This window comes from Bufo gargarizans, chromosome 3, assembly GCF_014858855.1.
Source record: "Bufo gargarizans isolate SCDJY-AF-19 chromosome 3, ASM1485885v1, whole genome shotgun sequence".
In the NCBI taxonomy this organism is placed as follows: Eukaryota; Metazoa; Chordata; class Amphibia; order Anura; family Bufonidae; genus Bufo; species Bufo gargarizans.
In genome coordinates, this window is record NC_058082.1 from 389,478,958 (window position 1) to 389,500,186 (window position 21,229).

A 21,229-nucleotide genomic window follows, 5' to 3' on the forward strand; every position below is an offset into this window, starting at 1 on the left:
GCCACAGATGACAAGAAACCTAAATAATGGACAAGTAGATTAAAAGTAAAAACAAGCAAAATATGGCTTTTTAAGCCAGGTGACCTCCACCCCTTAATTTGGTGGTAATATTGGTCTTGTATTTAGGGTCCATTCACATGTCCGTAAGTAAATTGCGGATCCGCAAAACACGGACACTGGCAATGTGCATTCCGTAATTTGCGGACCGCACATCGCCGGCACTACAATAGAAAATGCCTAATCTTGTCAGCAATTGCGGACAAGAATAGGACATGTTCTATTTTTTTGTGGAAACGGAAGCACGGATGCGGAAAGTGCGGATGCGGACAGCACATTCCGGCCCCATTGAAAATTAATGGGTCTGCACCCGTTCCGCAAAATTGCGGAACGGATGCGGACCCATTTTGTGGACGTGTGAATGGACCCTTAAACTGGAATTTATGTTGTTCGGATTCTCCTAGATTTTTGTTTAATTTTTTTTCTATGAAATATTTTTTCTTTTAAAATCCAATTCTTTTACCCAAGTGAGCAAAACAGACTGATTGGCTAGAATATACACTTTTAAGATTATAATTAGACTTCTAAACAAAACATTACAGGCAACAGTGGATACACCATTTGCACAGGGCTCAGCAGGTAGTGAGAGCAACTCCCTCCTTATGATGATAACACTAACAATATACAAAAGATATTAACTGATAACATTTAATTATTCATTGGAATGCCCCCATGTATAAAAACTGGAAGTTTTTTGGGCTATAATTTTTCAAAGCAGGTCTGAAAATGATTTTGGTTTCAACATACCCATTTTTTTTGTGTATTCCTATGTAGTATGAAGCCCTACATTCTTACCTGCTGACATGTACAGTGCCAAAAATTGCTCCTGGCCCAGAATAGAAACAATACTGGATGAAAATGTCCATAATACATACATATTTGCAGCCATATGGAACAGAGAGAAATGGCTAAACGTGGAAAGAATCATGGGAAAGCAGAGATTCTCTGGAGAGAAAAAAAAATAGCACATTTAAATAGCAAAGTAATATAAGCATCATAAATGTGACAATTCTGTTTTGGTCTGTGTTCCTGAAAGTTTTCTGCTGGTAAGCTGCATAAATGTTAAACGATCTATCGCTAAACAGGCCTAATATGGTTATAGAGGTGGATGCCCCATTCTGGCAGACTTGTATGTATTAGGGCCAGGTTACACTACCGATTTTGAAAAATTCTTCAAAATTATTTTTTAACCAAATGGGTTGAATTTTCAGCTTGAGGTTTTTGAAGCAGATCTGCGCCCCAAAAAGTGCAGAAAACACAAAAAACACCTGGACTCTCATTGAGCTGTTTTTTCCTCTTTCAATGGGAAATTCAACACCGATTGTGCCCCAAGATAGGGCATGCTGCTCGTTTTTCCCCACACTTTTTCCCAGTGAAAAAAGAAAAAAGGAAGTGCTGGGAGGCAGTTTTGAGAAGTTTATTTTAGCTGATTTTGAGGAAGAAACGCTCCAAAATGGGCACCAAAAACCTCTGTGTGAACTGGCCTTTAGCGGTTGTTCATATCTGTATAGGAGGCTTTGTTGCAGATTCCACTAAAAAGGAGGACAAAATAGCACAGCATGCTGCACTGTAATGTCCAGAAACAGAAAAGATATACAGTATATGTTTATTGTACATGTAGACCAAGCTATTTCCAGGCCAGTTATCGGAAACAAGTCTTCATCGGAATGCTCCTTCCTGATAACTGACTTGTATAATCATGCCAGGATCAGCTGATAAGTGACCAAACACTTGTATTTAAAGTTGTTCGGCATCTTTATTCAGGATGAAAAATGCATGATTTTATTTCAAGACACGGAGGCTCCTATTGCTTAACCCTTTCTTTACTGAACCACTAAGCAGCAAAGAAAAAACAAAAACATAACCACCAATGGGCTGATAGCCCCGCCTCCTTAGTCCCATATAAAAGGAAGCTCCATCCAAGCATATCTTCCTCTTTCTTTGCTGCTGCCACCCAGCTAAGTATCCACACTAATCTGGTTCAGGTTTTGTGGCATTTTATCTGTATATTTCACAAATTTGAGATATTTTCTCCTATAAGAGAGGGTTCCCTCTTACATTCGATTGTGGTTTTCCCTCATATATATTGTTTTTAGGTAATTCGCCCTATTTTGTTCCTGTTATCAGGTTTCCTCTACCCTCCTGGTGGTCTGAGGTTTTTGCCTCCCCCTTCCCCTTCCACCACCCCTAGCGTTTTCCCCGGTGGTCAAACTTTCACCTGGTCCGTTTTCTTCCAGCTCCATTAGGGGGGTTTTTCTCTCCTCAGCGTCCACTCGGCATGACCGAGATCTTGCGAAGTCGCACAGGATCTCGGGCGTCATCTTGGTTTTTCAACCTCCGTCTTGCTAGCCGTTACGGCGTCCGAAATCTCGCAAGATTTCGGACGCCATCTTCTCAAGTATCGCCGCTCCGCCCTGTGTATTCGGCAGGAGGCTCCCAACTACTGCACGTCGGCGGCTGTTCAGTCTTAGGTGTAGGTGACTAACCCCATCTTTCTCTGTCCTTTAGCTTTAATAGGTTAGTGGGGAGGCAGCGTTTTTCTCTCCAGGGCCAGAGATTAGTTGTTCACAGTTACCAGTATTATTATAGTTGTTAACTGTCACCAGTATTAACCATTCCAGTTAGAGGATGTCTTCTCATAGGGCCCTTACACCAGCTTGAGGTAGCTCTGGTCAGGAGAATAACCCTCCTCCTCCTGCCTTACAAGAGTCCATGCCTGCATCAGGTGGAATAGTTCGTATATCCTCTGATGCGCAGGCTCTGGCCCTTCAACAGTCAATTTCCAATGCCATTATGACTGCTATGGGGCCCATGTCATCAGTGCTGACCCATTCGATTTCCCAGGTGCTTATTGCAAACCCATCCACTAGTCTGGCCCCTAATCCTCCTCCCTTGACAACCCTAAGTGCCTTCAGAATTGATAGCAATGATGGCCCGGTACCATCCCATGACGGCGCGCCTAGGTCGAGCAAACGAGCCTGTCCGCGCCAGGCAGAACGTGCACGGCAATGGAAATCAGCCCGGTCCCATCCAGAGTCTGATTCTGACTCCTGCAGAGAGTCCGAGGAGGAGGCTTTACTGGAATCTCCACGAGATTCCGAGGAGGAGGGCATAGACATGGCAGATGACCGAGGGGCATCAGTGGCTTTCTCACCCCGGCCACTACAGCCTACGACTTCTAGGTCGCCCGTTCCCCTTACGGACCCTGCGGGCGATCCGTTATTTGATCCGGACTCCCTCCATCACCCTAGGTCCGCCGAGTGGCTTCCGGCCCCTCATGTAGCCAGTTACTTGGAGTCTATGATCCGCAAACCTCTTAGTAAAGAGATGCGGAATAAGCTTCGGGCCGAGTGCCCGCGTCCGGCTATCCCTAATAAGGTTTGTGAGACACCAGTGGTGGACCCTAAGATGGTCGAATTTTTATCTAAATTGGGGTTTTAGTCCCCGGAGAGGCTTGGATTCGGCTCTGCGAGCCTGCCAAGACAAATTATTAGATATCTTGGGGCCACTAGCGAATTTATTTGATCTGGCAGAATTTGCCAAAGCTGAGGGAGGACAAGTTGACCTGGAGGAACTCCGAGGTTGGGTCCAGAGAGCCATTTGCATGGCAGGAAATGCAAATACGTCATTGGCGACTGAGCGACGCAAGACCATGTTAATGAAAGTTGAGCCTAAACTCACCAATATGGCCCTAACAGAGTCAGGAAAGGAGGCCCAGGGGTTCCTCTTCGGAGACCCGTTTATAAAGGACCTAGGGAAGTTTGTAGGTACCTTCATCGCCCTGGATAAAGCGCAGTCTTCCATGCGCAGAGTTTTCAGTGGTAGGGTTTCCTCCAGGGCTGGCAGTACAAGGTGCCGTCTGTCCGGCCGCTCCTCCTTTCAGACCCGTGGCACGGGTCGAGGCTCCTTCCAATCCTACCGAACTCCAGGCCAGGACCCAAGGCACCAACCTACCTTTTTCCCGTCCCATGGCGTGCCAGGAAGAGGGAGAATGTATAGAGGAAACCCTAACCTCAGACGCCCCTTTGGTAAGTCTTCCACCTAATCTTTTTTTCGACAGTCTCGTAGGGGGCAGACTCCAACATTTTTTGCATGTATGGGCTTCTATTACCAGTGACCCTTGGGTTTTAACCACGATTCGGGGGTTTCACATAGACCTCGTGGGGCCCCCTCTAGTCGTCCCCCCCACCCCCACCCACAGTCCATGGTCCGGTCTCAAGCTTCTCAGTCCCTAATAGACACAGAACTACAAGCCCTATTCCAAAAGGCAGTCGTGGAGCTAGTGTCACGACCCTTGGTCATGGTCGTGACTCCTTGGGAGCCGCATGCGGTTGCCCGCAGCTTGGTGTTGTCAACCGCAGCTGGGGGCACTTAGTTGTTTGCCTCAGGTGCGGTTGCCGCGGACAATAGGCATGTGTGCGGTTGCCCTTGGCAACGTGTGATATTGTGCACCTCCTTGTTTGTTTGTTGTGCACGAGGTGATGTTTGTATGCACTAGGACTCCTCCCTTCACCTGTGGTTGTCCGCGGCAACGTCTGGTGCTGTTTACATGCTGTGGAAGTGTCTCGGCCTGTGGGCTGTTCTTGAGGACACGGTTGCCACGCATGCCGTTGCCGTCGGAGATAGGTGAGTGAGTTTGTGTGTATGCACGTTTGTATGTCTGTGTGCACTTTGTGTTGTGTGGTGTGCACTGACATCCGTTCCTTCACTGTGGCTGTCTGTGGTTATGTTTGGTGTTTCTATGTTTCACGGTGTTATTTAGGTGTGTGTGGGGTTTTATGTTAGTGCAGCTTGTGGTCCTGGGTTCCTGTGGGATGTCTGGTGTGTGCTGTGTTCGTTGGTGTCTGAACTGCAGCACCTGCACATGGGATCCAGGGTTTGTTGTCTGAGGCAGGTGAGTGATGTGTTGGTCCCATTTGCCTGTCACTGCCATAGCTGTTTTTGTATCCCCCTGTGTTGCTTGGCCGTTGAGACTCCTGCTTCTCCGTGTCTAGGAGGAGCAGGTCGTCTTACTCTGTCCCCTAGTTCAGGGCCGACTTGAGGGCTCGTAGGGACTTTTAGGTTCCGGCTTATGAGCCCTCCTACCACCAAGGTCGGCTCATACTGACAGGAGACAGGGTCAGCGTTAGGGACGCAATAGGAGGTGACCTGCTCCCTAACTCTGTGGTCCCGGCCAAGGGGTAACCCTATCATCTCCTGGCACCGCACGGCTGGGGGTTTCCCCCACCGCCAGCCGTGACAGCTAGCTCCTCACACTCACGGTGGAGTAATAAGCAGCATTTTCGTAGTCGAAAAGAAGGGGGGACCAGCATCGCCCCGTCATCAATCTGAAGGCTCTAAATACCTTTCTCAGGTATCGGCACTTCAAAATGGAGGGCATCCACCTTCTGAGGGACATGCTGGACATCAAAGATGCGTATTTAATGGTCCCAGTTGCTCCCTCTTCCAGGATTCTTCTCCAGTTTCGCTGGCAAGAAAACATTTGGCGCTTCACGTGCCTCCTGTTTGGTCTGTCATCCGCCCCCTGGCGTTTCATCAAACTCATGCAGCTGGTGGTAGCTTACCTCCGTAGCCGGGAGGCGAGACTTATAATTTACCTGGACGACATCCTGATCATGGCCAGGGATTGTGCTACACTCCAAGTCCATCTTCACATGGCTATAAACCTCCTCTCCAGCTTCGGGTTCATAATCAACCACGAGAATTCATGTCTTACCCCTTCCCAGACCATGGAGTTTCTCAGTTTTCTGGCGAGTTCTACCTCATTGACACTCAGCCTTCTGTCAGCAAAGGTTCGGACGATTCGCAAGGATTTGCTCCGCACTCTGGCCTTGTCGCAGATTTCTCTCAGACATCTGGCTCGGGTGATAGGTCTCCTGTTGTCTTCTATTCAAGCCATCTTCCCTGCACCCCTGCATTATCGCGCCCTTCAGCGACTCAAGACCGCCCACCTGCCGGCGGGTGCAACGTATGCGGACCTGATTTCCTTGGATCAAGACACGCGAGATGAACTGGAGTGGTGGATCGGGAACCTTTCCGCATGGAACGGCCCTCAACCGGATATAGTGGTAGTGTCGGATGCCAGCCTCCAAGGTTGGGGAGCCCACTGCGAGGGAATATCTACCAGAGGTCCATGGTCAGCGATCGAGTCTCACCTGCACATCAACGCGCTGGAACTTCTAGCGGGGTCCTTTGCTATTCGCAGCTTTACCAGTGGGAGAGCCAGGGCTTGCATCCATCTCCGTATGGACAATATTTCCGCGGTTCGTTACATCAACTCGATGGGGGGGACCCGCTCCACCATGTTGACACACTTAGCAAAGGATTTTTGGGACCATTGCCTGACCAACAATGTGTCGGTAGTGGTGGAATATCTTCCCGGTCTCCACAACACGTTGGATTGGAACTCTCGCTACATTTCAGAAGCCAGCGATTGGAGGTTAGATGTGGGGGTTTTCTCCACCATCTCATCACGTTGGGGTCCATTTTCTATAGAACTCTGTGTCTCGTTGGAACGCCCAACTTCCCAGATATTTCAGCTGGAGACCAGATCCTGCCGTGGAGGCGATGATACCTTTCTTCAGCCTTGGTCAGATGCCTTTATGTACGCCTTCCCACCGTTTTCCCCAATTCCTCGGGTCTGGGCACGCCTGGAGGATGTCATGAGGCTGGCAGATTGGTCATGGGCATCCACATTTAGAGAGTTTTATTTTAGGCCGGATCCGCACGTGTTCGCCTCTATTGTCAACCGGCTTTAAACTAGCAATAGGAGCCTCCGTGTCTTGAAATAAAATTGCATGATTTTCCTATTTTATGAGGTAAAGTCATGATTTTATGAAAGACGCGGAGGCGAGTATTGACCCATCCTCCTTTCTCCCTCCCTGCGTTGACATTGTCTTTAGTGAATATTATGATATATGTATGAATTTATATTGCACCTGGTTATCTGTTCCAATGTTGTTTTGAAGACGCCGTGATTGCGTTTGTTCTCCCTACTATTATCTATTTATTTATTTCTCCTCATAGGATGGACCTGGAGAACGTCGGATAAGAGGTTGATCCCCTTCGTTGGCTGACATTGCTTCGCTGTCGTTTTCAGCTTCGTTTGGTTCAAGTTGCGATGGCTGGTTCCAGTTCATTAGTTTTCTTGAGGGTGTCAAGTCGACAAAGAAAGAGGAAGATATGCTTGGATGGAGCTTTCTTTATATGGGACTAAGGAGGTGGGGCTATCAGCCAGCCCATTGGTGGTTATGTTCTTGTTTTTTCTTTGCTGCTGAGTGGTTCAGTAAAGAAAGGGTTAAAGGGACACTGACAGGCCCGATAAGCATATTTAGCTATATATATATATATATGACTGCACAGGTCTTCTAATGTGTAATAAAATCATATAAGTATACCCCCTGTCCAGCTTATAAATACAGTAAACTGATGTTTTATAACCTGATAGAATCATCTTCTTTCTGCCCCAGGGGCGGCGTTTCAGTTCACTTGCGCCCAGCCAGCCTCGCCCCAAACACCGTTTTGAAGCGCCGCCCAGCTCATCAATATTCACTTCGCTGGGCGGCTTCTGCTGTCCCCGACCTTCGGAGATCCGGTGCATGCCCAATAGAAAGCTATGGGCATCGGACTCTATTTTAGCTTCAGCGCATGCGCCCCCGGAACCCTCACCGGCCGGGAGCGTATCGCACCTGCGTCCCCTCTGCTTCTTTGAGGCCACTTCAGCAGCTGCGCCGGGCACTCTTCTGAGCAGCTCTGAACACATCTAAAGCCACCCAGCGAAGTGAATATTGATGAGCTGGGCAGCGCTTCAAAATGGCAGTTGGGGCCAGGCTGGCTGGGCGCAAGTGAACTGAAATGGCGCCCCTTGGGCAGAAAGAAGACGATTCTATCAGGTTATAAAACATCAGTTTACTGTATTTATAAGCTGGACAGGGGGTATACTTATATGATATTACCTGTGCAGTCATACAGTACAGACCAAAAGTTTGGACACACCTTCTCATTCAAAGAGTTTTCTTTATTTTCATGACTATGAAAATTGTAGATTCACACTGAAGGCATCAAAACTATGAATTAACACATGTATATAATTCCACATAGCAAAAAAGTGTGAAACAACTGAAAATATGTCATATTCTAGGTTCTTCAAAAGTAGCCACCTTTTGCTTTTATTACTGCTTTGCATACTCTTGGCATTCTCTTGATGAGCTTCAAGAGGTAGTCACCTGAAATGGTTTTCACTTCACAGGTGTGCCCTGTCAGGTTTAATAAGTGGGATTTCTTGCCTTATAAATGGGGTTGGGACCATCAGTTGCGTTGTGGAGAAGTCAGGTGGATACACAGCTGATAGTCCTACTGAATAGACTGTTAGAATTTGTATTATGGCAAGAAAAAAGCAGCTAAGGCCTCTTTCACACTTGCATTGTCCGGATCCGGCGTGTACTCCACTTGCCGGAATTACACGCTGGATCCGGAAAAACACAAGTGAACTGAAAGCATTTGAAGACGGATCCGTCTTCAAAATGCTTTCAGTGTTACTATGGCAGCCAGGACGCTATTAAAGTCCTGGTTGCCATAGTAGTAGTGGGGAGCGGTATACTTACAGTCCGTGCGGCTCCCGGGGCGCTCCAGAATGACGTCAGAGCACTCCAGGGAGGCGCACAGTCCGTGCGGCTCCTTGGAGCGCCCCGGGAGCGGCACGGACGGTAAGTATGCTGCTCCCCTGCTCCCCACTACACTTTACCATGGCTGCTAAACGTCGGATCCAGCAATGCGACGAAACGACGTTTAGCTTAAGGCCAGATCCGGATCAATGCCTTTCAATGGGCAATAATTCCAGATCCGGCCTTGCGGCAAGTCTTCAGGATTTTTTGCCGGAGTAAAAAGCGCAGCATGCTGCGGTATTTTCTCCGGCCAAAAAACATTCCAGTCCAGAACTGAAGACATCCTAATGCATCCTGAACGGATTTCTCTCCATTCAGAATGCATTAGGATAAAACTGATCAGGATTCTTCCGGCATAGAGCCCCGATGACGGAACTCTATGCCTAAAGAAAAGAACGCAGGTGTGTAAAGAAAAACGAGTGGCCATCATTACTTTAAGAAATGGAGGTCAGTCAGTCCGAAAAATTGGGAAAACTTTGAAAGTGTCCCCAAGTGCAGTCACAAAAACCATCAAGCGCTACAAAGAAACTGGCTCACATGCGGACCGCCCCAGGAAAGGAAGACCAAGAGTCACCTCTGCTGCGGAGGATAAGTTCATCTGAGTCACCAGCCTCAGAAATCGCAGGTTAACAGCAGCTCAGATTAGAGACCAGGTCAATGCCACACAGAGTTCTAGCAGCAGACACATCTCTAGAACAACTGTTAAGAGGAGACTGTGTGAATCAGGTCTTCATGGTAGGAAACCACTGCTAAGGACAGGCAACAAGCAGAAGAGACTTATTTGGGCTAAAGAACATAAGGAATGTACATTAGACCAGTGGAAATCTGTGCTTTGGTCTGACGAGTCCAAATTTTTGATCTTTGGTTCCAACCACCGTGTCTTTGTGCGACGCAGAAAAGGTGAACGGATGGACTCTACATGCCTGGTTCCCACCATGAAGCATGGAGGAGGAGGTGTGATGGTGCTTTGCTGGTGACACTGTTGGGGATTTATTCAAAATTGAAGGCATACTGAACCAGCATGGCTACCACAGCATCTTGCAGCGGCATGCTATTCCATCCGGTTTGCGTTTAGTTGGACCATCATTTATTTTTCAACAGGACAATGACCCCAAACACACCTCAAGGCTTTGTAAGGGCTATTTGACCATGAAGGAGAGTGATGGGGTGCTGTGCCAGATGACCTTGCCTCCACAGTCACCGGGCCTGAACCCAATCGAGATGGTTTGGGGTGAGCTGGACCGCAGAGTGAAGGCAAAAGGGCCAACAAGTGCTAAGCATCTCTGGGAACTCTTTCAAGACTGTTGGAAGACCATTTCAGGTGACTACCTCTTAAAGCTCATCAAGAGAATGCCAAGAGTGTGCAAAGCAGTAATCAAAGCAAAAGGTGGCTACTTGGAAGAACCTAGAATATGACATATTTTCAGTTGTTTCATACTTTTTTGTTATGTATATAATTCCACATGTGTTAATTCATAGTTTTGATGCCTTCAGTGTGAATCTACAATTTTCATAGTCATGAAAATAAAGAAAACTCTTTGAATGAGAAGGTGTGTCCAAACTTTTGGTCTGTACTGTATATATAGCTAAATATGCTTATTGGGCCTGTCAGTGTCCCTTTAAGGAATACTCGCCTTTGTGTCTTTCATAAAATCATGACTTTACATCATAAAATAGGAAAATTATGCAATTATGCCAGTATAATTAGAGATGTGCTGCCTATAATCATGAATCTTTCATCCTGATGAAAGATGCTGAACAACCTACATACAAGTGTTTGCTCACTTATCAGCTGATCGGTGGCATGATTATACAAGTCAATTATCAGAAAGGAGCATTCCGATGAACACTTGTTTCCAATAACTGGCCTGGAAAAAGCTTGGTCTAATTACGGTCTTCATTCTCTGAAGACCATGAATGTTACTTTGATGGGGGAGGGAAACCAATAAGTGGAGATAAGGGAATTTTTCTCTTATGGGATATATTACAAAGCTTCTTATATTTACCTGCACTGTTGACTCATGCTGTTATGTGAAAAGTTAGTGACCAATAAAGTACAGGATTACCTCCCACCAGGATAATAAAACCTAACAAATGATGGCATACTCTGTTACCTGTGACAATGAAAACCAACATATCCAAGCCAACTGTCTATAAGTAGTCGACTGCAACAATATTCTGAAATCATTGCAGAAGTAAGATGGTTGAGAAAGCCCCCATTCAGCCAACTCAAATACACTGATGTCCAATCATTGCAAACACAATATCCTATTATTTCCTATTGGTGGAAAGAAAAATACTAAGGATACTTTCACACCCGCGTTTGGTGCGGATCTGTCATGGATCTGCACAAACGCTTCCGTTCAGATAATGCAAATGTCTGCATCCATTCAGAACGGATCCATTTGTGTTATCTGTAACATAGCCAAAACGGATCCGTCTTGAACACCATTGAAAGTCAATAAGGGACGGATCAGTTTTCTATTGTGCCATATTGTGTCAGTGAAAACTCATTCGTCCCCATTGACTTACATTGTGTGTCCACTCCAGAGCAGAATGGAGACGGAGGCAAACTGATGCATTCTGAGTGGATCCTTTTCTATTCAGAATGCATTAGGGCAAAACTGATAAGTTTTGGACCGCTTGTGAGAGCTCTGAAACGGATTTCACAAACGGAAACCAAAACGCCAGTGTGAAAGTAGCCTCTCTTCACTCAAAAACTAAGATACCCATACATCTCATCTTGTGATCCCTTTCAAGTAAACAATGAATAAAAAGATGTGCAAATTTACAAGGTGGGGAAAATGATCACTTACGAGATGCAGGGTTGGAAGTAAAGTATCGAAACATTGTTCGCTGTATGTTGGGTACTCTCCAAAGACAGAATACAAGAAGGTTAGCTGCAATTATTCCTGCGGAAAGATTGATCAGGGGAAGCAATTTAAAAGATAAGGTTTAGACACTTTAAGAAGCATTTTACACCTTGCTGAACACTGGGGCATGGGTTATGAGAAAGGGGGTGTAGATTAAATGTGATGTCCTACCAGAAAATGCTGCACAAATTTGGGCACATTTTGTTGATGTAAACTAAAGTCTGATCAAGCCAATCAGGGGGCTGTATGCAGGCAGGTCCTTCTGCTCAGAAGGAAGAAACCCTATTCTGTGCCTAGTAAAGCTTATGAAAGGATGTTATGGCAGTGTCTGCTAAAAAACAAATGGCAGACACAAGCCAGTTACTAGGAAAACTATAGGGCAGGGCAGGGCTGGCCAACCTGAGGCTCTCCAGCTGTTGCAAAACTACAACTCCCAGCATGCCCAGTCTGCCTACAGCTATAAGTCTACAGCACGGCACGGTGGGAGTTGTAGTTTTACAACAACTGGAGAGCCGCAGGTTGGCCAGCCCTGCTATAGGGGCACTACAGGAAGAAAATATAGAGATATACTTGGGTAGATTTTGGAGTTTTATCAGGGAAAGCTTAGCACAGAGAGTGAGGAACTGGTTACCGTCCCAGTTACTTCATACAGCTTGCAGGCAAGATCTGCATTAGATTCCTTCAAGAAAATCCTATTTTCTGTATGAAACACTAAGAAACTGCCCCTCCCTTTTTTTCAAAAAAAAAAAACCGTTTCTATTTACCCATTGTTTTTTTTAAGCATTTCAGTGAATTATACCCATGTTATTGAACGTGTTGTATATTATTGTAAGATAATGTTCGGTGTTACAGCAAACACTATTTACTACAATAACGCCATTATACTTGTGTTATTGAGTGCATTGTATATTAATGCAAGATACCTTTCGCAATTATACCAGTGTTTTTTAATGTGTTGTATAAAGGATACCATTCAGTGTTCTAAGAAACATATTTAACTGCAATAACACATTTATAATACCCGTGTTATTGAACTTGTATATTATTGCAAGATACTGTTTAGTGTTACAGCAAACACATTTTACAGCAAAATACCGTTCAGTTACATTGAACGTGATTTAACTGCATTATTACCGTTGTAAATTATCAATACCGGTGTGCAGTGTGTTTGGGGAGGGACATTTAATTAAGTCTGTCTTTAAACAGTATGGCAAACAGCAGTTGTATTTACACTCCGTACCATTGAACGGGGGAGCTGTAATTAAACCTGAGCGCCTTCTTTTTTCCTGAGCAGTCAACAAAATCCTATGTGCTATGGAAGATACTCAAGTTAGTCTCCCTGGTGATGACTGGTTTGCGAGCAGCTGGCATCTCGCCACTGTGATGTCGACGGCAAACAGATAAACAGTGTAGAGACTGCAGCAATCACAGGAGCGCTGTGTTCTCTTTGACCCCTTAGGGACCGGGCTCATTTTCACCTTAAGGACCAGGCCATTTTTTGCAAATCTGACCAGTGTTGCTTTATGTGGTGATAACTTTAAAAACGCTTTGACTTATCCAGGCCATTCTGATAGTTTTTTCATCACATATTGTACTTCATGACACTGGTAAAATGGAGTAAAAAAAAATCATTTTTATTTATCAAAAAAATACCAAATTTACCAAAAATTTGGAAAAATTAGCAAAATTTTCAATTTCTCTACTTCTATAATACATAGTATTACCTCCAAAAATAGATTTTACTTTACATTCCCCATATGTCTACTTCATGTTTGGATCATTTTCGGGAATGGGACTTTATTTTTGGGGGATTTTACAAGGCTTGGAAGTTTAGAAGCAAATCTTTTATCATCATCAACTACTGCTTCTCCTGCTTTGACTACTACTCCTCCGCTCCATCATCAGCAGTTCTCATGCTTTTAGGGAAGTGATTAGGCAGCAGAAAAGTAAATACAGCTCGCCTTTCCTTTCTACCCCTTGGTGCGCGGACAGGTGCAGGTCAACCCTCATTTTTGGACATAAGCAGAAACAAATCCAGCAACAATTAACAATTCATTCAAGTCGCTTTGGTCTTTATTTTCAGCCGTTAAAATACATTCAGTGAACACCACCTTCCCTCTCCCCCTCGTTGATGCGTTTGGAACAATATAGTTTTTATTCGTAGCAATAACTATATTGTTTGAAACGCATCAACGAGGCGGAGAGGGAAGGTGGTGTTCACTGAATGTATTTTAACGGCTGAAAATAAAGACCAAAGCGACTTGAAGGAATTGTTACGTGCTGGATTTCTTCCTGATTAGGGGGCACTCAGTCTCACTGGAAGATACCTAGACACCATTATAAAAAAAAAAAAAACACAACAACAACATCCATGCCTTGTACTGCCACATGGTAATGTCACACTTCGGTGTGGGAGGGAAACACCACACCAAGCATAGGAGGGAAGGGGGGGGGGGGGGGGACAGAGAATCAGGCCAGTATGAACAGACCCCAAAGGTAGGCGAGTTCATACGCAGGAATACCTAGAGTCCTATCTAGCCTTATAGGACCCTGGTACTAATGGCAGGGACGAGACTACCTGTTCCTCCAAAAGGAAGGACGAACAGGAGTCTCCTTCAGGCCTAATACAAACAATAGGGAAATGCAACCCAAACAAAATACAAAAGGGAAAGGAAAGACTTAACTTCAAAGGAGCTATGGAAGCACAAGGAACTCAGCTAAGATCCAACCATAAACTATCCATAGGTCCAGGTACAGAAGCTATAAACCGCACAGCACTGTGGGAGAAGCAACTATAAATAAGCAAGGTTAAATTACCACATTAGCAACACCTGGTCCGTGACAGGTAAAGAATGTGGGCTGCTCCTTGCAATTCTCACTGTGTTGCAAGATGCACGCCACCAATGACACCTGGAACAGCTGTTACGGGCAGAGACAGTACATGTCTTTCACAGCCAACTAGGGCAATGTTTCTCGTGGCAGTGGCGACGCAGCAACACAGCAACGATGCCAGGTCCTATTGATACCTCCAAGTTTGTCAATCTGGCTCCCACACCAGGCACTTATCCGAATCCTCCAAGTCCTCCTCCCGTGCCCAACAAAAGCACTGCAGGCTGTTGCTCCCGCTCCCACTCTTTTCTATCATAGGTGTAGAGTGAAGCGTTGCCATGCTGTGTCATGAACGGTCTGCCACTGCCCCGACTGATCCATGATGTTCCAACTCACTGGATTTCCACCTTGCATATGCATCTGTATGAGTAGTATAAAGTGATGAATGACACGTGTCGCATACTTAGACCCCAAGGCCGAAAGAATTGTCAGTAGGGGCAATTGTGAGGTCATCCCCCTGATATTCATCTTAGAGCAGCGGTTGAGGAAGCACATGGAGAAATTCCTATGAAGGGAGAAGTAAAGGATGAGGAGCTACCACCGGAGGAAGAGTTTGTGCAGGAGGTCAAGGCTGCTGCTGATGACGACAGTGGCCATTAAGCCCAATCATCTTAGTGAGGTGTGGAGCGGGAAAGCTGTATGCTTGATTGCTTAAAGGGGTTTTCTCAACACAGCGTTTCATACTTACCTGGTCCCGTTGCGCCGTCCACTTCCTGGTTTCGGCAGGGGGTGGGCTCCATCTTCATTGATGTCTTCCCCCGACCGGGCCGTGCGCTGTACTGCCACCGCTCTCCTCATGAATTGCGGTGGCCGTGTGTGCGCAGACGACTTTTCTTTTCGCCGGCCGGCCGTGCGCTGTACTGAACGCGCACGCCGAGTCCGCGCATGCGCCCTGGTGACTTCTTCCTGGCCAGTATAGTATAGTATCTGTAAGTGATCAGAACTGATCACAGTCAGATCTATAATAGTATTAGTGTCATCTTAGCTCACGTTCCACCCAAAACGCAGTGTTTGCCCGATCAGGCCTGATCGGTCGCCCACACGTGCGTTCGACCACGCCTGCCCCGCCGCACTGACCAAAAATTATTATTTTTTTGATCACTGCACAATCACTTTACACGCGCTGCGGCGATAAAAAAATCAGTTTTGATATTTTTTTTATCAACCGCAGCGGCCTTCGGTACTTCGCTAGCCTCCCATTTGTAAGACAGGCTTGCTTTTTTTCTTGGGTAGTCTCAGGGAATACCCCTAAATTTAGTTGCCCAAATGTCAAACAGGGGGTATTCTTCTGAAGAGGCCTACAGGCTTCTGACCCAGTCGGATGAGGAATGGGAACCCTCATCTGATGAATCTAGCGGGTCAGAATATGAACCTGTAGTAAGCAATGGCACTCTGACCCAAAGTTCGGACGAGGAGGTTGAGGTCCCTGATAGCACCAGGCGTACCTGGCCCCGTGTCGCTAGACCACAGGTTGTGCAGTATCTGCTTCAAGGGCAGCAGATTGGGGCTGGCGCTGTCGGATTACGTGGTGAGGCATACACCAGCAGCGCAGCCCTCCCTGGACCTAGTACCAGTACTGCCGTAGAACATGGTGAAGTGGTGAGCACCAGAAGGGCAGTTGAAGCTGGTACGGTGGCACGTGCATTAGTTACCCCGTTGCAGCCACTGCACAGATGGGCCCGTAGAGCCCCTAGAATCCCTGAGGTGCTGGCAAACCCTGATTGGCAGTCCCCAACTTCAGCCGCACCTGTAGTTCCCCCTTTCACCGCCCAGTCTGGAGTTCGGGTTGAGACAGCTCAGATCGGTTCGGCCCTGGGATTTTTTGAGCTGTTCTTGACTGCGGAGCTCTTGGACTTAGTTGTGGCAGAAACAAATCGGTGTCTGTATATTTGATTCAATTGACTCTGTATAATAGTTTTGTTCTCTACAGTAAGGCTGGGAGAACAGGATCCTTCCTCAAAGTTCAGGAAGAGATCATCGAGAACCTCCTGTATCCAGGAGGTTCCGTGGCCCCATCCACCAGTGTAGTTAGCCGTCTACACGAGCGACATTTCCCCAATGTCGTTCCTGGTACCTCAACCCAACCGTCACCCCGAAAAAGATGTCGTGTCTGTAGCAGGAGTGGAATAAGGCGTGACACATGCTATTTCTGTCCCGACTGCCCTGACCACCCTGCCCTATGCTTTAGAGAGTGTTTCCGGAAGTACCACACACAGGTACACCTAGCATAGGGATCACATCTCACCAGGACAGGCACACAGGGCTATTAGGGCCCATTTACACACAGAGCTGCTGCAAACCTCTCCTTTCACCTGGGATAAAGTGCATAATGTACTTCGCCACATCTTAGGGCGATTTGCACTTTGCACATTGTCCCATGGGGAAGGAGAGGTTTGTCCTATAAAAAGGTAAAAAAAAAAAAAAAAAAAAAAACCATCAGTAAGCAAAAAAGTTAAAGTTCAGTTTCAAAAGTTTATATGTTCTGTTCTAAAGTTATTAAATTTATTGCGTTGCGGCCTGGTTTTTTCTTTTGTTTTTTACCCCAAGGTATTCGCTGAGGGGCATATTGAGTCCATGAAAGTTTTAAATTTTTGTCCCAAGTTAGCAGAAATTGAGACTTTGAGAAAAAAAAAAATATAAAAATAAATTTCCGCTAACTTATGCCCCAAATTTTTTTAAGATGAACTCGCCAGGCCCCTCATTGAATACCTTGGAGTGTCTTCTTTCCCAAATGGGGTCACATGTGGGGTATTTATACTGCCCTGGCTTTTTAGGGGCCCTAAAGCGTGAGAAGAAGTCTGGGATCCAAATGTCTAAAAATGCCCTCCTAAAAGGAATTTGGGCACCTTTGCGCATCTAGGCTGCAAAAAAGTGTTACACATGTGGTATCGCCGTACTCAGGAGAAGTTGGGGAATGTGTTTTGGGGTGTCATTTTACATATACCCATGCTGGGTGAGATAAATATATTGGTCAAATGCCAACTTTGTATAAAAATAAAAAAAAAAATGGGAAAAGTTGTCTTTTGACAAGATATTTCTCTCACCCAGCATGGGTATATGTAAAATGACACCCCAAAACACATTCCCCAACTTCTCCTGAGTACGGCGATACCACATGTGTGACACTTTTTTGCAGCCTAGGTGGGCATAGGGGCACACATTCCAAAGTGCACCTTTTGGATTTCACCGGTCATTTTTTACAGATTTTGATTGCAAACTTCTTCTCACACATCTGAGCCCCTAGAATGCCAGGGCAGTATAACTACCCCACAAGTGACCCCATTTTGGAAAGAAGACACCCCAAGGTATTTTGTGATGGGCATAGTGAGTTCATGTAAGTTTTTATTTTTTGTCACAAGTTAGTGGAATATGAGACTTTGTAAGAAAAAAATACAATAAAAAATAAATCATTTTCCGCTAACTTGTGACAAAAAATAAAAAGTTCTATGAACTCACTATGCCCATCAGTGAATACTTTCCGAAATGGGGTCATTTGTGGGGCGTTTGTACTGTCTGGGCATTGTAGAACCTCAGGAAACATGACAGGTGGTCAAAAGGTCAGAGCAGCTTCAAAAAGCGGAAATTCACATTTTTGTACCATAGTTTGTAAACGCTATAACTTTTACCCAAACCATTTTTCTTTTACCCAAACATTTTTTTTTTATCAAAGACATGTAGAACAATACATTTAGCGGAAAATTTATATATGGATGTCGGTTTTTTTGCAAAATTTTACAACTGAAAGTGAAAAATGTAATTTTTTTGCAAAAAAATCGTTAAATTTCGATTAATAACAAAAAAAAGTAAAAATGTCAGCAGCAATGAAATACCACCAAATGAAAGCTCTATTAGTGAGAAGAAAAGGAGGTAAAATTCATTTGGGTGGTAAGTTGCATGACCGAGCAATAAAAGGTGAAAATAGTGTTGTGAAGAAGTGTAAAAAGTGGCCTGGTCATTAAGGGGGTTTCAGCTAGCTCGTTTCCAGGTTTTCCAATAAAAAAAAAAAATTATTATTTTAACAATAGCATAGGATTAACAGAAAAACAAACCTAAATATTTATTCGGATCCATTGTAGCAATGCCTAAGGCCTCTTTCAGATGGGAGTTGCGGGAAAAGGTGCGGGTGCGTTGCGGGAAGATGTGTGATTTTTCCGCGCGAGTGCAAAACATTGTAATGCGTTTTGCACTTGCGTGAGAAAAATCGGCATGTTTGGTACCCAAACCCGAACTTCTTCACAGAAGTTGAGGGTTGGGATCGGTGTTCTGTAGATTATATTATTTTCCCTCATAACATGGTTATAAGGGAAAATAAAAGCATTCTGAATACAGAATGCATAGTAAAATAGAGCTGGAGAGGTTACAAAATAATAATTTAACTCACCTTAATCCACTTGATCGCGCAGCTGGCATCTCCTTGTGTCTGTCTTCTGTGCAGGAACAGGACCTGTGGTGACGTCACTCCGGTCATCACATGATCTTTTACCATGGTGATGGTAACCATGTTATAAGGGAAAATAATAATGATCGGGTCTCCATCCCGATTGTCTCCTTAGCAACTGTGCGTGAAAAATCGCACCGCACCCGCACTTGCTTGCGGATGCTTGTGATTTTCACGCAACCCCATTCATTTCTATGGGGCCTGCGTTACATGAAAAAAGTACAAAATAGAGCATGCTGCTATTTTCACGCAACGCACAAGTGATGCGTGAAAATCACCGCTCATGTGAACAGCCCCATAGAAATGAATGGGTCGGGATTCAGTGCGGGTGCAATGCGCTCAACTCACGCATCGCATCCGCGCGGAATACTCACCCATGTGAAAGAGGCCTAAAACGGACAAGAAACGGACACAGAAACAAAATACGTTCATGTCCATGAGGCCTTACCCTGATTCTGTTGTTGAAACCACCAAAAAGTGACTGCATTTTGGAAACTACACTGCCACAGAATTTTTCAAATGTAGTAGTGGCTTATGGCTGATCGCACACATGTGCAACAGGTCTCTGCTACTTAAAATAGCAAAAACCCGGCAGGTATGGCTGTTTGTTAACACAGTTAACATATGTTTACTAATAGCTATCTATATAGGTCAGTGTCGCTGAAATTATTTGCTATTGTTGTCATTGCATTCAAGTTCTTTAAAGGGGAAAGAGACAAAAAATAAAAAAATAAAAGAGACTTCTAAGTGTCATATATATTTTCAGGCCAATTGGACCATATATCCGATTTGCGATAAATTGATTCGGACAAATATTTCTAATATAATGATGTTTGCAGGCGATTACCTGACACAGTCTTCTGTCCATCATTCAGACTGTTGTACCACTCATTCACCTACAAAGAAAAATGCAAAAAAAAAAAAAAGTTTGTTATATAATTATTACGGTTGCAAAAAAAAAAAAAAAAACATATCCATCATGTTGAAAAAAAGTTAAAAAAAGAGGGGATGTGGATGGAGGGAGGGGTTAAATCTTAAAACTTTGTCTCCCCCTATTAAGGACAGCAAAAATCGTCAGAGCAAATGGACTTTTATTTTCTCTTGATGACAATTCGACTGGCTTTCTATATTTGAGAAGGCCAGTAAGATGACTAGCAAAACATGTTCAAGGCAACAACAAAAAAAATCCCTAGTGGTATTATATTTTCAACTGGATTTTTTTGCCTCTGGTCTTTATTTCAAAATGCAGCATGTTGAGACAATAGCGTTCTTTTTCAGGTGTTTTGCGTAAAGAGTTTAAATCCATTTAAGGGTACTTTCACACTTGCGGCAGGACGGATCCGACAGGCTGTTCACCATGTCGGATCCGTACTTCCGCTATTTGGCCGTGCCGCCGGACCGCCGCATTGACTATAATGGGGACGGGGCTCCGGCGCAGCACGGCAAAAGCCGCCGGACTAAAAAGCGGAACATGCAGGACTTTTTAGTCCGGCGGCTTTCGCCGTGCAGCGCCGGAGCTCCGCCCCGTCCCCATTATAGTCAATGGAGACGGAGTGGCGGTCCGGGGCACGGCGAAATAGCGTCAGGACAGATCCGACATGGTTAACAGCCTGTCGGATCCGTCCTGCCGCAAGTGTGAAAGTAGTCTAAGGGGACGTTCAAATTCTAAAACCCATTTTTATATTCTCTATTAGAAGTTAGGCTACTTTCACACTCGTGTTTTGTGCGGATCCGTCATGGACGGATCCGTTTAGATAATGCAACTATCTGCATCCGTTCAGAACGGATCCGTTTGTATTATCCTTAAAGCCAAGACGGATCTGTCTTCAACACCATTGAAAGTCAATGGAGGACGGATCAGTTTTCTATTGTTACCAGATTGTGTCAGAGAAAACGGATCCATCCCCTTTTACTTACATTGTGTGCCAGGATGGATCCATTTGGCTCAGTTTCGTCAGACGGACACCAAAACGCTGCAAGCAGTGTTTTGGTGTCCGTCTCCAAAGGGGAATGGAGACTGAACTGGTGCATTCTGAGCGGATCCTTTTCCATTCAGAACGCAAACTGATCCGTTTGGACCACTTGTGAGAGCCCTGAACGAATCTCAGAAACGGAAACCAAAACGTGAGTGTGAAAGTAGACATAATAGAAGGCATCCCCTTCAGGATCCTCACCTTTTGACCACCGTGGAGAGTGGTTACCCCTGAGGAATTGTCCTGCATCACAGAAAATGTGATCCTTTTAACATGTAGGGATTGAAAAAGCAAAAGAACCGCTTTAAATGATAGCCAAAGAGAGATGTCATATTT

At 45.2% G+C, this 21,229-nt stretch overlaps 1 protein-coding gene across 5 annotated transcripts in view; it reads right to left on the reverse strand.

The window, feature by feature from the left end:
* Positions 1-21,229, reverse strand: part of PARL (presenilin associated rhomboid like) — a 145,492-nt gene that overhangs the window by 93,120 nt on the left and 31,143 nt on the right. For all 5 annotated transcript variants that reach the window (XM_044288241.1, XM_044288242.1, XM_044288245.1 and 2 more), the window contains exons 5-7: positions 19,768-19,816; positions 11,537-11,632; positions 853-1,002 (exon numbers count right to left, since the gene is read on the reverse strand). In XM_044288241.1, coding sequence (XP_044144176.1) covers positions 853-1,002; positions 11,537-11,632; positions 19,768-19,816 — 295 coding nt within the window. The remainder of the gene's footprint in view (positions 1-852; positions 1,003-11,536; positions 11,633-19,767; positions 19,817-21,229) is intronic.